This window comes from Triticum aestivum, chromosome 3D, assembly GCF_018294505.1.
Source record: "Triticum aestivum cultivar Chinese Spring chromosome 3D, IWGSC CS RefSeq v2.1, whole genome shotgun sequence".
Lineage (NCBI taxonomy): Eukaryota > Viridiplantae > Streptophyta > Magnoliopsida > Poales > Poaceae > Triticum > Triticum aestivum.
In genome coordinates this window covers 26,797,398-26,812,736 of record NC_057802.1, presented here as the reverse complement: position 1 = coordinate 26,812,736, position 15,339 = coordinate 26,797,398, and the positions used below count along the sequence as shown (strand labels likewise).

General features: G+C 47.4%; 1 protein-coding gene and 1 pseudogene across 2 annotated transcripts; one reads left to right on the top strand and one right to left on the bottom strand.

Moving 5' to 3' along the window:
• Nucleotides 1–1,118: 1,118 nt before the first annotated feature.
• On the bottom strand, nt 1,119–3,697 carry LOC123073898 (uncharacterized). 2 transcript variants are annotated; one of them, XM_044496898.1, is made up of 5 exons: nt 3,206–3,697; nt 2,565–2,629; nt 2,329–2,383; nt 1,929–2,029; nt 1,119–1,421 (listed from the first exon to the last, which is right to left on the bottom strand). In XM_044496898.1, exons 1-5 carry the CDS (start codon nt 3,590–3,592, stop codon nt 1,370–1,372), a joined length of 660 nt encoding a protein of 219 aa, XP_044352833.1. In that variant the 5' UTR covers nt 3,593–3,697; the 3' UTR covers nt 1,119–1,369. The 2 variants fall into 2 exon arrangements, with proteins under 2 accessions (XP_044352833.1, XP_044352832.1); XM_044496897.1 differs by having other exon boundaries at nt 1,123–1,259.
• Nucleotides 3,698–5,486: 1,789 nt separating this feature from the next.
• LOC123077061 (indole-2-monooxygenase-like) lies at nt 5,487–7,813 on the top strand (annotated as a pseudogene).
• Nucleotides 7,814–15,339: the final 7,526 nt, after the last annotated feature.

Genomic DNA, 15,339 nt, shown 5'->3' with positions numbered 1-15,339 from the left:
ATCTCGCTGTCACTCGTCCGGATATCTCCTATCCTGTCCATATTCTGAGTCCGTTTTTTTCTTCTCCCACTTCGGTTCACTATAGTCACCTTCTTCGTGTTCTGCGATATCTTCGTGGCACGATCTCTCACCGTCTCTTCTTTCCTCGTTCTAGCTCGTAACAGCTCCAGGCCTATTCAGATGCTACCTAGGCTAGTGATCCTTCGGATCTCCCTTCACTTTCTGCTTACTGTGTTTTTCTTGGTGGTTCTCTCATTGCCTGGAAGACGAAGAAACAGACTGCAGTTTCCCGGTCTAGTGTAGAGGCTGAGCTGCGAGCTATGGCTCTTCTCATAGGAGAGGTGACTTGGTTACGCTGGTTACTCGAGGATTTTGGTGTTTCTGTTACTACACCTACTACACTCTTGTCAGACAGCACATGTGCTACCAGTATTGCACGAGACCCCGTAAAGCATGAGCTTACCAAGCATGTTGGTGTCGATGCTTTCTTTGTGCGCGCTCGTGTGCAGGACCATGTTATTGCTCTTCAGTATGTGCCTTCTGAGTTACAGTTGGCAGACTTCTTGAAGAAGGCCCAGACTCAGTGTTGTGGATTCACCATGAGTTTGAGGTGGGCGGGGGGGGGGGGGGCACTACAACAAGAACCCCCCTTTAGCAACGCATCAATGCGTTGTCGTTTGTCCATATAAGCATTGGTATGGTCTACACCAACGGATTCATATGTGTTGTCGTTGGTGGCGTTGCTAACGTCTTCAACAACACATATAGATCCGTTGGTAACCTGCAAAATAATGCATTGCAAGGCAACAACAGATTCATACAACGTTTCTATGCGTTGGTGCTTGAGAAATAGAATAACCAGTATATATATTCCATTTATATATGCATGTAGTTCCAATGGCAGTACAAGGTACACCTTTCCTGATACACCCTCTGTTCTTAAATATAAGACACCCTCTATTCTTAAATATAAGACGTTTTGGCAGTTTAAACTGCCAAAACATCCTACATTTAGAACAGAGGTAGTATAACTTTATTACAAATCGATGGAGTAGAAATGAAACTGATATATTGATTTAATGGAACAATATGTTACATTACATTGCAAGTATCATCAATTAGGAGTACATCACTTAGAAAAAAATAGAACACAAATTTCTAAACAGTCATATAATTGTCTTCTTTCTCCTCCAAGTACCAAGAATCAGCATATATTCTTCAAAGGATCCAAGTAATCATCTAGTATTGAAATTCTCAACCTACAAAGAAAAATCATAATGCTATTAGGCATAAATTCAAAATTACCAAGTGTGCAAGAAAAGATCATTGGGGGGCGGGGGGCATAAGCTATGTATAACTGATAAATAACTTAATAGGCGTACGTATTAGAACACCGATCATGTTTGACCAATCGGATGTGCCTGCACAATGTGAACAAGCATCAACATGCATTCACTACTAACAGTTATCCAAAGCTTATATTATATCAACGATGAGAAGAATTCAGCTAAATGAACAATTATTTGTCAATACACACCCAGTTTTAAGAAACACTACCCATGCGCCTTTACTGCCAATGTGGCATATCATATAATCAATTGAATTTCATCTTTGGTCACTACTCAGCTCCCTAATCATGTACTCCCTCCGTACCAAAATACTTGTCGTGGTTTAAGTTCAAATTTTTTAACTAAAAAACCCACGACAAGTATTCGGGAACGGAGGGGGTATCATTTGTCATGTCATTTAATAACTAAATACCAATATAAATCTATAAAATATGGGACTGGACAAAAGTGAAGACCGGAAAATATAGACATATATGGGCACACTTAACTAAAAAAGACTCGTTGGACCAGTTAGTGTAAAAATTGAAGATATGGAATAAATAAGAGTGCTACGACATGAGAAGATGTGGAAACGGACACCTTAGTGGCCTGAACGAGGGGACGGTATTCAAGGAAGCGACTGGGTTGCCCCACATTCCGCGATGAGGTAGTAAGCCATACATAACCATCTGCCCCTGAAGCTGCACGACATTAAAGCAAGTTAATTCCTTACACAATCCGCCAAAAAAATAAAGATTTCAACATAATATTATCTATTTACGCGTCTATTGTCAACAGTTTGAAACCTGACCTGTAATGTAGGACAGTTTCTTGTAAACATCACAGTTATTGCATAAACTAAGAATAAAGCATGCGAGACTGGGTATCTCCATTAATATTGTCAGTCTGCTCCATATTGGTCAGCTCTTGTCTCTATATCGACTACAAGTCTACAACCCTACTTTTTTAAACTTATTCATGGCTCCCACTTAAATTGAACCTGTTTACACGATGAGGCATCATTCTTGAACACCACGAATTCCAGTTGGATCAAACTAAAAACACAGTACAAATCACATAGTTAGTACCTACCAGAAATCCATACAAGATTGTCAAACAATAATACAATAGCAAAAGTCCATGCTCGGAGTTACATCAGCAAGGGAGTGTGCCACTTCAAGGATATTCATGATCTGATCATATAAAATCTAGTACTCATGTTATACGATGGCATACCTCAGGTGTGGAGCACGGGCGCACAGCGTTGAAATCCTACTTTCCTTTTCTGAAAAATATTTTCTCTGCAATTGGAACCGAGACACATAAAGCAAACAATTGTAAGGAAAAGGGACCATGGAATCAATAAGGAGCTAGATTTTTCCATGAGTTTTACTGAACACATTAATTATATGTGCATTGAGTAATTTTTGCAGCACAAAAGAGAATCTGATCAAGAGAAAGTTTAGAGAAGAGATAACAAGTAGTTGGCTCGGTTCACAATTTTCAAACATACAGATTATCTTCTATTTATTTTCTTTGGGAATGCAGATCATCTTCTATCTACTGTATTAGTACTAAATAGCAGAAAAATGAGCAGCAGTAGCAATAGCAGTCAGCGACAAAAGCAATAGCAGACAACGGTGGTAGCAAACAATCAGCGTCACGAAGGGTTGTAATATCCATCAGCACGCGCACACATCACGGGCACATGCACGCGAGCCAGGAATCGGAACAGGACCAGGACGGGCACCAAAATAAATACAAAAGGAGCCACATCGCCGCCGAAGGCTTTGAGAGCCGCAAGAACCACCAACACAGGCGGGATCCCATTGGTAATTGAGGAATACGGACGGGGCTCCAGCCCGAGCTCCTCCTACCTCGAACCTGTCTCCACTGCCAGCCAGCACCGAGAGAAGGGAGCAGCACCCTACACCGCAAATTGTTTCAGATCCAACCTGCAATCCTGATTGACCGTCGACACAAGGTAGCCGAGGCGGAGCAGCACCGTCATGCCCAAGCCGGCAGCAGCGCATGCTGAGACGCTGGGTGGTGGCCCTCCAAACCAGAGGCGTGGGAGCTGCGCCGGGCGCCGGCAACGCGTGGCGACTACGGTTGCCATAGAGACGCGTGCAGGGACGCAGAGGGCGTCGCCACGGCGGAATATATGAGGAGAGTACTGGGAGGTTGGGGGGTGCTGGCCTATGACCTACGACGCGAGACATCGCCGGATCTAGCCGGAATCGGAAGTGGCGGCCGCTGATCATGGAAGGAGAGAGAGAGAGAGAGAGAGAGAGAGAGAGAGAGAGAGAGGAATCTTGGGAGACAGATGGCGGATAGAAATGTTTTGTTGCGTGATATTTGGGTGGAGGAGGCATCTATGGAGGTACCGGTTAGCTCGAAGTGCGGGAGGTGGGATGTGGTCATGTGGGAGGTGGGACAAACAACACATCTTTTAAAATCGTTGGTACACATCCGTTGGTATAGGAAGGTTTTTGTTGTAGTGGGGGGTGTTAGAGTTAGATTTATTGTGGCCTTTGGCCTTTTGTATTCTGGCCTTTGGCCTCCCCCTGCTCATGTATATATGATGGCTTTCGCCTCCTGATAATATCAAAGGAAGAGGACAAATTCATTTGGCGGCTCGAGGCAAATGGGCAATATTCTGCCAAATCGGCTAATACGGCCTACTTCTTTGGCTTATAGATGACGGACTATGCCATGCACTCATGGAAGAATGATGCCCGCCCAAGGAGAGGCTTTTCACTTGGCTTGTCATGCGGGACCATCGTTGGGTGGAATAGCACCTTCAACAGAGGAACATTCAGCAAACATTGGACTTTTTACTATGTCATCAGGCTCATGAGAACATAAACCATTTGATGATTGAATGTTCCTATGCGTGGCAGTTCTGGTTTTTTCTCCTGGGTGTTGTCGGGCTTGGGCTTCTTGCTCCTGCTCTGGATAATTTGGCTAGGGCATGGTGGTGCTCTATCCCGAGACAGTTTCCTGCGTCTAAAATCCGACAAGCATGGACGAACATCATTGTGGGTTTCGAGAAGCTTCAGCTAGAAAGAAATGCACGGTTCTTTGAGGATAAATCATTGCGGGTGCATCGTGTGGTGCAGCTAGCACTTGAGGAATATAAGTTGTGGCTGCAAGCAAGGAGGTGAAGGGCAGGCGATAATGAGGAGTAGGCCTATTTGAACTAGTGGCGGGTTATAGGGCCCGGTGTGGTGTTTTGGAGGATAAGAGACTTTTCTTGTCGATCCCAATTATAATCATAGTTTTAAATAGCCGGCTATGTCAAATAGTGGTGGTCCTTCAAATCAAGTATAGCGGGGCCATACCGAGGCTATAACTGGCTATTTTATAATTTTACTAGATAGTTGTACATAAATATATCATTTACCGGCTCAAACAGATGTAGCGGGTCTAGAGCCGACTATTTAAAATTTTGATTGTAATATATGTAACTCTTCTCCATCTTAATACAGATGACAGGCAACGGTCGTTGCTTGTTTTTGAAAAAAAAAAATCTTCGAGCAACAGCAAAACGATGAATATATTGCATGCATGGACGGTATATATCCCTGTGTGTCCATATACGGTAGAAAAATCACTCTCGGACAAAATCGAGCCTGTCAAAACGCACCGTGTTCCACTTGTCTTCCTCACATGCATGCACGGTCCTTTTCTACGGTTGGTAAATTTCCAGTGCCGTGGATGGTGAAAACTTGGAGTGCCGTGGTGCGCTTGGGCTCCTACAGCCGCCGGGCCGGAGAAGGATGCTATGGCCTGTATATGCCTACGGAGGAGGCGGTGGCTGGACGAGCGACTGATTGAGAACGATTGTACGACGTGTTAATCCATCTGGAAGACTAAACGTGGAAACTTACATCACAGGCCAGCGCCAATATTGCTCCAAGTTCAGTGCACCACAGATATGATGATTGTAAGCAACTGAGCTTGTGGTGCTCAGTGCTCACCGAAGCTGCCCTGCTTTTCCCGCGTGACTGAATTCCACGACCGGCGCTAAGGGCGATCTGCTGGCTAGACGAGTGAGTGTGAGCGTACGTTAACAAACGTATGCTGATTGAGTACGAAGCTAGAGCCCATCCATCTGGAAGACTTGACTTGGACACAGTACAGTCACCATCACCAATATCTCGCTCCAAGTTCATTGCTCCAAACATATTCATATATTGCACATGCTTTGTCCTTTTTTTACTTTGCCCGGCTTCTTATAAGCAACTGAGCTCGTGATTTCTCCGGCAGGGCTCTAGTCCAGGGTGAGTACTTGCAGAGCGAGTCACTCCAGACGTCGGTTCGCCATGGCGGATCTCCTGCAGAAACTCTTGCCAGACACCCTACCATGGGCATGGCTGTTTCTCTTCCTCTTCGTTGTGTCTGTGCAGTACTGGTTTACTGGAAAGTTCGGTGCCAAAAGGCAGCGACTCCCGCCTTCGCCGCCGGCGCTGCCCATCATCGGGCACCTCCACCTCATCGGTTCCATCCCCCACGTCTCCCTCCGTGGCCTCGCAAAGAAGCATGGCCCCGACGTGATGCTCCTCCGCCTGGGCGCTGTGCCCAACCTCATTGTATCCTCCTCGCGTGCCGCGGAGGCGGTGCTGCGCACCCACGACCACGTCTTCGCTTCACGGCCCTACTCTGTCATCTCCGACACCATCATGTACGGCTCGTCCGACATCGGCTAGCTTCGCGCCATACGGTGAGTACTGGAGGCAAGCAAGGAAGCTCGTCACCACCCACATGCTCAGCGTTAGGAAGGTGCAGTCTTTCCGCAGCGCCGCCGCCGAGGAGGTACTGATTTCTAATTATCTTCCAATTTCCAGGCGCTGACAGCCTTTCTTTTAAGATCTTGCTCTCATTATTCTCGTACTGATTTGGACTCTCACTACGGTCAGAAACAAAATAAAGGAAAATGACTTTCATGTAGTCCTCTGCTAACCATTTCTCCCTCCGTCCGGGTTTATTAGTTTCACTCGTAGTTTGTGTTTAGCTTCTAAAATAAAATTAACTAATAGTATAATACAAACTTTATGTATAAAACATGATACCACCTGAAACTATTTTTGAATACGAATCCAACGGTAGTTGAATCTATTTATGGTCCACCTTTGACCCAAAATACGAGGGAAACTTATATGTTAACCTGGCACGAAAAAGTACTACATATGTAAATGTTAGCTTCTCATACTTTACGACCCATGCTATTATAGGTCAGCATGGCGATGGCCAAGATCAACCAGGCAGTAGCTGCCGATTCTGCGGCGGACATGAGTGAGCTGCTCCACACATTCGCGAATGACATGGCCTGCCGCATTGTGTCGGGAAAGTTCTTCCTGAAAGATGGTCAAAGCAAGTTGTTCCGGGAACTCATCAAGGATACCTCACAGCTGCTAGGTGGGTTCAATTTGGAGGAGTACTTCCCGGCAGTGGGTAGGGTAGGGGTGCTCAAGAAGGCGGTTTGTGCCAAGGCCGAAAGAGTGAGGAACAGATGGGCCGATCTGTTGGACAAGGTGATCGACGATCGTGTGAGCAAGCGCAATTCAACGTCTGATCACAAGGATGATGATTTTGTGGATATTATGTTATCTGTCCAACAGGAGTATGATCTCACAAGAGAGCACATGAAAGCTCTCCTGACCGTGAGTACAGATAATACCTTTCAAACTAAACAAGTTGATTTGTATATATCTTTCATTGTCCTAATTAATTGATGTATGCAGGATGTATTTTTTGGTGCGATAGACACATCAGCTAACGCCTTGAATTCACCTTGGCTGAGCTCATGAGGAAGCCACACCTGATGGTGAAGCTACAAGATGAGGTGAGGGGTATTGTACCCCAAGGACAAGAAATTATCAGCGAAACCGACATGAACAACATGACGTACCTAAGAGCAGTCATAAAAGAGTCGCTCCGGCTACATCCTCTTGCTCCTCTCCTTGCTCCGCACCTTGCCATGGCTGACTGCATCATCGATGGATACATAGTTCCTGCTAGGACGCGTGTGGTCGTCAATGCATGGGCCATTGGTAGGGATCCGAGCTCCTGGGAATATGCAGAAGAGTTCATTCCCGAAAGATTTACAGATGAAGGCAACAGTATGCATGTCAACTTCAAAGGGAATGATTTCCAGTTCTTGCCATTCGGAGCAGGGCGGAGGATGTGCCCTGGTATGAACCTCGGAATCGCGAATGTGGAGCTTATGTTGGCAAACCTTGTGTGCCATTTTGATTGGGAACTTCCGTTTGGGGTTGAAAGAAAAGATATTGATATGACAGAGGTGTTTGGGCTAACCGTCAGTCGGAAAGAGAAACTACTGTTGATTCCAAAATCACGCATGTAGTCGTGAAAATAAAACTAAGCTAAATAGTGTGTTGTATCACATAATGGTTTTCTTTGTAAAGAAGGCGCTCTCAGCAATAATGGTACAAATAAATAATGGCCAATCCTTCCTTATAGCTACAAATATTTTTGTCAGACGTCAATGGAGAAGTTTGACTACTAGCTATTTTTATCGTTACGTACAAATGAAAAAAACAAAAATGTGTAATAGAACCCTGTGCCCCGACAGCCTCTTATCCAGTCCGTTCAGTGAGTCCAAAATTCGTGCTAGTCACTATCCAGCTGCAGACGCTTTGCAGTATCAACAGGCTTTTTTATGCAGACAAACAGAGACAGAAGGTGAAATAGGTCTGGAGTAGGCACACTGTAGCACCGTCACGTGAACTGCCCCTCTCGTACGTTGTGCGCACATCTCTCCACTCATGCAAAGTTCTTCCCAACAGCTATGGCCATGTTTGAATACTCTAATTTAGATAAAGGTTAGAGTTAGTTTATAGCTCATGACTAATCCTGAACTAACTCTAGCGAAAGTGGTGCTTGGATGACAGGGTTAGATTGACAATAAATGCACTAGGAGAATTAGCTTCAATTGGCAACTTTTGAGTGGGATAATTTTTCTGGATGGGTTAGATGCAACTAGCTCAAACTAGCCCTCATGTTTGGATACTTTAGGGCTATTTGAGCTCAAACTAACTCTAATCCATGGATCCAAACAGGGTCTATGTCAGGTCAGGACCCGTGGACTGTGGTCGCGAAACATTGTATTATTTTTTATTCACCCGGGCAGCGACTAGATGGTCATGAGACCTCGGTTCCTTTCTTCTTTTTTTAATAGTTGCTACAGCTCAGATGGGGATTGAGTAGCAGCTCAGATGGGTTGTCCATTTGCGACCAACCCATGCTTTTTTTCCATGTATATTTGAGAAACAGCCCGTTAATTTGTGACATTCATTTGCTTTAGTATTGTTGGCAGCAGGATGGAAGGGATAATTAGGATTTAAAATAATAGAAAACGTCACAAATAGCAGCAGACGATTTTGGCTGGGAGTCTGCAGCAGATCCCGAGCCGCACTGTTTGCATGTGATGTGTGATAGGACAAGGCACTGTTCCAACTAGGATTACTATTCATGTATTCTGCAAATTGCAATCGGATAGCAGGCACGGTTCATATCACGAGGGAGAGAACGGTGAAGATCAGAGAGTGCCCCTACCTCGGAAGTCAAAAGGCCGGTCTCATGAAATAAAATATAAAATACATAATGTCAATGTACTTTTTGAGTAAACAATGGCTTGGTTGCCTGCACAAATGCACGGGCAAATTGACAAACACGAATTGAAAACTGGCATGCTTCGCGGGGGGCGGGGGCGGGGGCTGTAAATGGCTTCCTACCCATCTCCTGGCAGCACGGGGGAACCCTAGCCGCCGCGGTTTACAGCCCCTGCCGTCTGCCTCCCCTGCATTGCCGTCGCAGGAGGGTCAGCCGGCGAAGCCGTGCCGGACCCCAGGAAGGCGGCGGCGGGGCGGATCTCGATCCCGCTAGCCTCAAACCCTGTACCCCGCGCCTTGATCTTGCCGCGGCGGCGCCCGCGCCCTGCTGCTTCGGCAGCGAAGGCCTCGTCTCGCACGTCTTCGGCCAGCAGCAGACCCCCTCCCCTCGTCTTCATCGGCCGTCACGGTCTCCTCCCCACGCGCCTCCATCCACTCCGCCCGTGACCCGGCGAATCTCGCCCCCCCCCCCCATCAGCTGCTGCTCGACCCTGCCGGTCGCGGGGCGCTCGCGGCCTGCCTCCCGTGCAGGAGGCCCCCTTGTTTCCGGCGGCCCTCCCTCCACATGTGTTCGGTGACGGCTCCTATGGAGGCAGCAATTCGTCCGTGGATGTGGCTGGCTCGGGGCCCCTCGGGACGGGACCTTGCTGGCGCTGCTCCGGCCCCGGCGGCTGCAGGCCCGCGTCTCTCCGGTGTCCTTCGCTGCTGGCGTCCTCCACCGGGCAGCTCCGGCCCCGGCGACCAGGTAGCTGCGCCCCTTCCGGCTTCCTGGTTCGCTGACGTCCCGACGGTTACGGCCACGACAGCTCGGATTTGCGTCTCTCCAGTCCTTGCTTGCCGGCGTAGATGGACGCCGTTGCGCCAAGACCCCCGTGTGGTTCGCCTCGTCGCCCGCCCTACCATGTACACCTCAAAGCCCCCTCTTTTGCCAGATCGAAGCCCATGGTTCGGAGGCTGTGCCACCTCCGGCGGCGGGTGCAGCCCCGCCAACCCCCCTGACTTGGCAGTTCCGACCAGCTTTGGTCTCCCCACCTGCGATCCCTGATTCAGCGGCTATGGGATTGCTCATCTTTAGGCCAGGGAGAGATCCCCGCTCGGCTCGCCGGCGCTGGCAGCGACGGCGCCCGCGGGTGTCGTTTTCCTTCTTGGAGGCGCTGCCAAGGCCTTTAGCTGCGCCCCTCTTCGAGCTCAGGGGAAACCCTAGGTCCGAGTCACCCGGACCGGATAGTGACGGAGTCTCGGCGTCGTCTTCCTTCTTGAAGGCACTATCTTGCTCGCTCGTGGTGTTCTCGATTTCCGGCTCGCACGGTGTTGGAGTTCTCTTTGGCTTGGCATCGTCGCTCTTGGCTCAGGTTTGGTAGGTTTAGCGGTGATGTCCCCTCTGTTTGGGCCGAGCATCCCTTGTCTCTCTGCTCCGGGCACCATGTTCACGCATATCTGCGTTCGTGTCATGTGTTGTACCCCCAGTACTCGTTCTTCTCCTTCTATCAAAAAAACTGGCATGCTTAGTAGACCGTAAAAATCATATGCACAAGTCTGGCCGAACGAACTCTTAATCCTACCGATAATACCAAGGAGCGGGAGTAAAAATATCAACGAAATTTCATAGAAATTTTCTAAATTTCGGTGGGATCCAAAATATTTTTAATCCTGAAATTTTGAGCCAAATTCAAACTAATTTATTTAAATTAGGTTAAAATCCAATGAATTTGAAATCTTGAAATCTGATTTTTTTTTTTCTTAAAAAGTTCTTATATTGGGGTCAGACCCGAAATTGTTTTGTTTACGAAATTAAAAACCTTGCCAAGGAGAACATATATCTCTAAACTTGTGAACATCTCTGAATATAATTCAGCACATATATAGTCGAGGAAGAGACATGTTTTTATTTTTAATTTTGAAGCATGACAAAAGGACACTAATTAGAAAATTCCAGCAAATGAGAGCTAGGATGGCACAAATTTCCACGTCTAAATTTGATTCACATGACGCTATAAAATAGGTTTACATCTAAAGTTTTTGGGTCATAGTACATTAATTGAGGGTGTTTTTATTTTTTGAGGAATTGAGACTGTATGTTATGTGCTGAGTTTTTCTTGGGATTTTCACAAAATTTTCGAATGGTAGCAAAGATACATCCACCTTCGAATTTCAACAAACCCATCAGTTCTCAAAGCAAACGTTTCATGCATGTGTGGATTAATTTACAAACGTATATATCATCATTCAATCGACACAAACTTATTCATCGGGCCCAACCGATTCCAAGTAATCCTCCCAATCACGAGCATGCGATGCTGGAGGAGAAGGGCCTGAGGCTGAACTTGGTGGCCGACGCGTAGTTGAACGTGATCTTGTATCCGTAGTACACCGGGGAGCCGTTGTTGAGGGTGCCGAGCTTGCCATCGGCGTCCGGCCGGAAGACCTGGGGGTCCACGGGCTCGGAGGATTTGAACCCGGGGGCAAGCAGCTTGACGTCCGTCTGTGTGCAGATGCACTTGTTCTCCACCTCCACTGCGTACTCCGGGTTCCCTCCGGCGTTCTTCCCCGTGGCGGTCTGGGTCACGTGGAGGTCCGATAGGGGCACTCCGCGTTGCCTATACCATCAGAAAAGAAACCGGAGTTGATCAAATTCAGCATGAGATCTCTCTGATTTGGATCAAGGCAAGGCAGTGAATATGAATGGAGTACCTCTGTTGCAGAGGGAGAAGAGCATCAGCATAGCGAAGATCTTCATCAGCTTGGCCTCCATTGTTTCTCTCGTATACTTTTACTGTACGTGTGTGTTGTGCTTGTTGTAAGGCTGTTCTGCATCTTTCTCTGCCGACTATTTGTAGGCCTAGATGGAGCAGTTTTATGGTGCGGTGTGTTGATTACGCCCTATTTACCTCTGTATAACGCTTTTAATTGTTTTTACGATTCCAAAATTTAGGAGGTGTATATGCCATGCCAAGGATACGTTGCAAACCTGTGATATCCATATGTTTATTTGCCGATTGGTTTCCATACAATAATTTCGAAAGATCAGTTACTTTGATTTATTACTATTCCACAGAGATACTAGGATCGCTTCCGCCTCACACTTGATTTTCCTACATCTGGTCCTCCATCGTTTCATCTTTCCTATTCTACGGGTTCTTTTTTAGTCACGCATGTGCCCTCGTTTCTACCAAGAAGAAGAGGAACAATAAAACAGAGCCAGCAAGGAGAAATCTTCATGATCCTTTCTTTTTTGCGACGATGTATATTTTTCTTTGCGGAAAACTTTCAATTTATCCAACGTCAATCATGATAGTATAATGAACACATGAAATACTAAAAATTACATACAGATCCATAGACCATCTAGTGACGACTGCAAGCGCTTAACCGCAACGTCGTCACCACCCCAAACTCGCCGGAGCCAGGAAAAACGTGTTGTAGTAAACACCAGAAATTATCGTGTGAAGGCCTCATAGGACCAGCACACCAAGACGGCTACCACCGCCAATGAGAGAAGCGTAGATCAGAAGGATATAACCTGAAAACACACTTACGTAAACGTATGAAGACTAAATCCGAGCGTATCCCAAAAGACAACCACCGACGGAGAGATCCGCCGGAGACACACCTCCACACGGCCTCCGACAATGCTAAATACACCACCGGGATGTGGGCCTAGGCAGGAAGAAACTTATTCCATCTTCAGCGAGCCATCGTTGTCTTGTCTTCCCGAGAATGATACAAACCCTAGCAAAACTCGAAGAAACATATAAAACGGAACCCTCCCACCAACAAGGGTTGAGATCCATCGCGCGCCATGGCTCTTAAGCCCCATGAGACAAGGCAGATCGACGGCGCCGCAGATGGAAGATAGAAGTCCTAGCGCATGTTCGCTTGGAGGAGAGATGACTCGGAGCATTTTCTTTCTTCCTTGCTTGTTATGTCTGCTCTGTACCTCTTAAATTAATCCCAGGTAATGACGCCATGAGTTACCCGAGAGAACCAAAAGAGCACTCTCGGCAAAATAAAATGACTTCACGCCCGCCGGGTGAGGACGCCGTCATGTCTTTGCCGAGAGCCAGTGTGAAAATCGGCAAACACATTCCCTATTGCCGAGGGCCAGCTCTCGGCTTACCTCATACGAGCAACTCCCAAGAACTGCCACGCGCGTGTCACCTTTTGCAAAGAGTACCGCCAAGATCTCGGCTTTCCAGGCATAAGCAACTCCTAGAGCTTTCCTGGAGTGCCTGATGTTCATTTGGTTGGTGTCCTCAGAATTTTGATGCGAGCCTGTCCTGAATCGCCCAGGCATGAGATTAGCCTGCCAGTCGTCCACTTCCATCCGCCTGGACGGCAGGCAACACCAGCCTGATGCTGATCCATGAGTTATGGGCTGCTTTGTTAGTTCTATGTTTGTTTATTCCTCCCAGACCCAGGATACAATCCAAACAGCTACCTCTCCATGCTGACTGGCCAGGCTAGAAAATTGAAAATCATAGGCGCATATCAGGCAGCAGCTTCGCCCAGGCATGTGGCCCAGGCTTGCAACCTAACTAGCCCTTAGTTGCTTGTCCCACGAAAAGCGGTGCATATTGGTCCTGAGGACCTTCCTTTCTTTGTTGTAGCCCGCGCAAAGGGATGTATTCCCAAGTCATTGCAAATTGTAAGCCTTGCGACAAATCCCACAATGCATCTTGCCTAACCATCTCAGAGCTAATCTCGTTCCCGAGGAAAAGGCGAGTCACACTCTCTACATCGTCCCTTCCATTGAATGCCTCCCATCTCCTCTGTCGGCCCTGATGATGTCAGGGGAGGGGTACCGTGAATCTGCATTAGAGTATTTGTGGTAGTAGTTTGGGGTTCCTCCCCGTGTAGTTAGCGATTCCAATGGTGTTCCTCCATGGTTGCGGAATAATCTTAGGTCCATTGTCCCGCTAATGTTCTTCTTCCCGCGGCCAACAACAGATCTAGGAGGTAGTGTGATGAATAAATCACTACCACGATTACACCCATAGCCCTGCTGCTACACAGATTGGTCCCAATTACTAGAGCTCCTGCACACTAACTAAAATATTAGGTACTTTCATTTCTTGGAACCATTTACAATGTTCATGAGAATATGACACTAGTAGAAAAAGGGGCTTTTACCCCGGTTGGTAAGGGCCTTTTGTCCCGGTTTTCGAACCGGGACTAAAGGGTCGTTACTAAAGCCCTAACCCTTTAGTCCCGGTTCTTACACGAACCGGGACAGAAGGTCCTCCACGTGGCCACTGCTGCTAGCCCAGGCAGGGGGCCTTTTGTCCCGGTTGGTGACACCAACCGGGACCAATAGGCATCCACGCGTCAGCATTTCAGGGGCTGGGGTTTTTGTTTTTTGAAAGGGGGGGGGGAGGTTGGGGGGTTTTGGGGGGTTAATTTAGGTGTTTCATATATTGTGTTAGCTAGCTAATTAATAGAGAGAAGTGTCCTCTCTTATCTCCGTGCTTGGTCGACGCTACGTACAATATACGTATGGAGAGGACTAGACATGCTAGGTAGTAAGCAAATGAAGGAAACAGAAGATCGTCATGAACACATGCATACAGAGATAAGTGATATCGACCACCTCTCCTTCTCCGAGAGATTGGTCGAACAACAAGTTCTCGTATATCTATCTGACACTACCGGCTACATATATACAATAATTATCTCGTACAATATAATCTCCTAATTAAATTGTAAGAACACAAGGTCCACATAGTATTCTCCGTTTTCAGTGATCACGTGGTCAAGGAAGAATGCCGCCAATTCCTCTTGAATTGCTCGCATACGATCTGGTGCTAGGAGTTCATCACGCATCCGAAAGATCTAATTTGAAGAAGGGGGTCAATACATACATACATATATATATATATATATATATATATATATATATATATATATATATATATATATATATATATATATTTGTTTGTCACTTCGGCTCGCACGATCTTCCTGGTTTCCTCCTCGGTCCTCTCGTATGGTAACTTCTCTGGAGTCTTCAGAGAAGGACCGAATCTGCACTGCCTTCTGCCTCTGGCAGCTGTACTGCTAGACGCCGGCAGAGCAGACGGAGCGGCTGCGGCTATCTTCTTTCCTTGCTTACGAGGCGGAGGAGAAGGACTACGACGCGCCGGAGCAGCCGGAGCGGCGGCGGGTCTCTTCCGCCCTTGCTGACGAGGTGGAGAAGGAGGAGGCTGGCTGCTCTGGCGCGCCGGCGCAGGCGGAGAAGGAGGCGGAGTGCCGCCACGCGCCGGAGAAGGAGACTGAGTACCCTGATCACTCGCCGGAGGGGGAGGCGGAGTGCCTCCACGCGCCGGAGAAGGAGGCTGAGTGCCCTGATCACTCGCCGGAGGAGGAGGCGGAGGAGG

Coding starts and splice junctions, on each gene's coding strand:
- LOC123073898 (XM_044496897.1), bottom strand. CDS start 3,592: ATGATCAGCGGCCGCCACTTCCGATTCCGGCTAGATCCGGCGATGTCT. Junction 2,630..3,205: donor GCAGTGGAGACAGGTTCGAG/GTAGGAGGAGCT, acceptor TTCCAATTGCAG/AGAAAATATTTTTCAGAAAA. Junction 2,030..2,328: donor ATGCCTCATCGTGTAAACAG/GTTCAATTTAAG, acceptor AATGTCGTGCAG/CTTCAGGGGCAGATGGTTAT.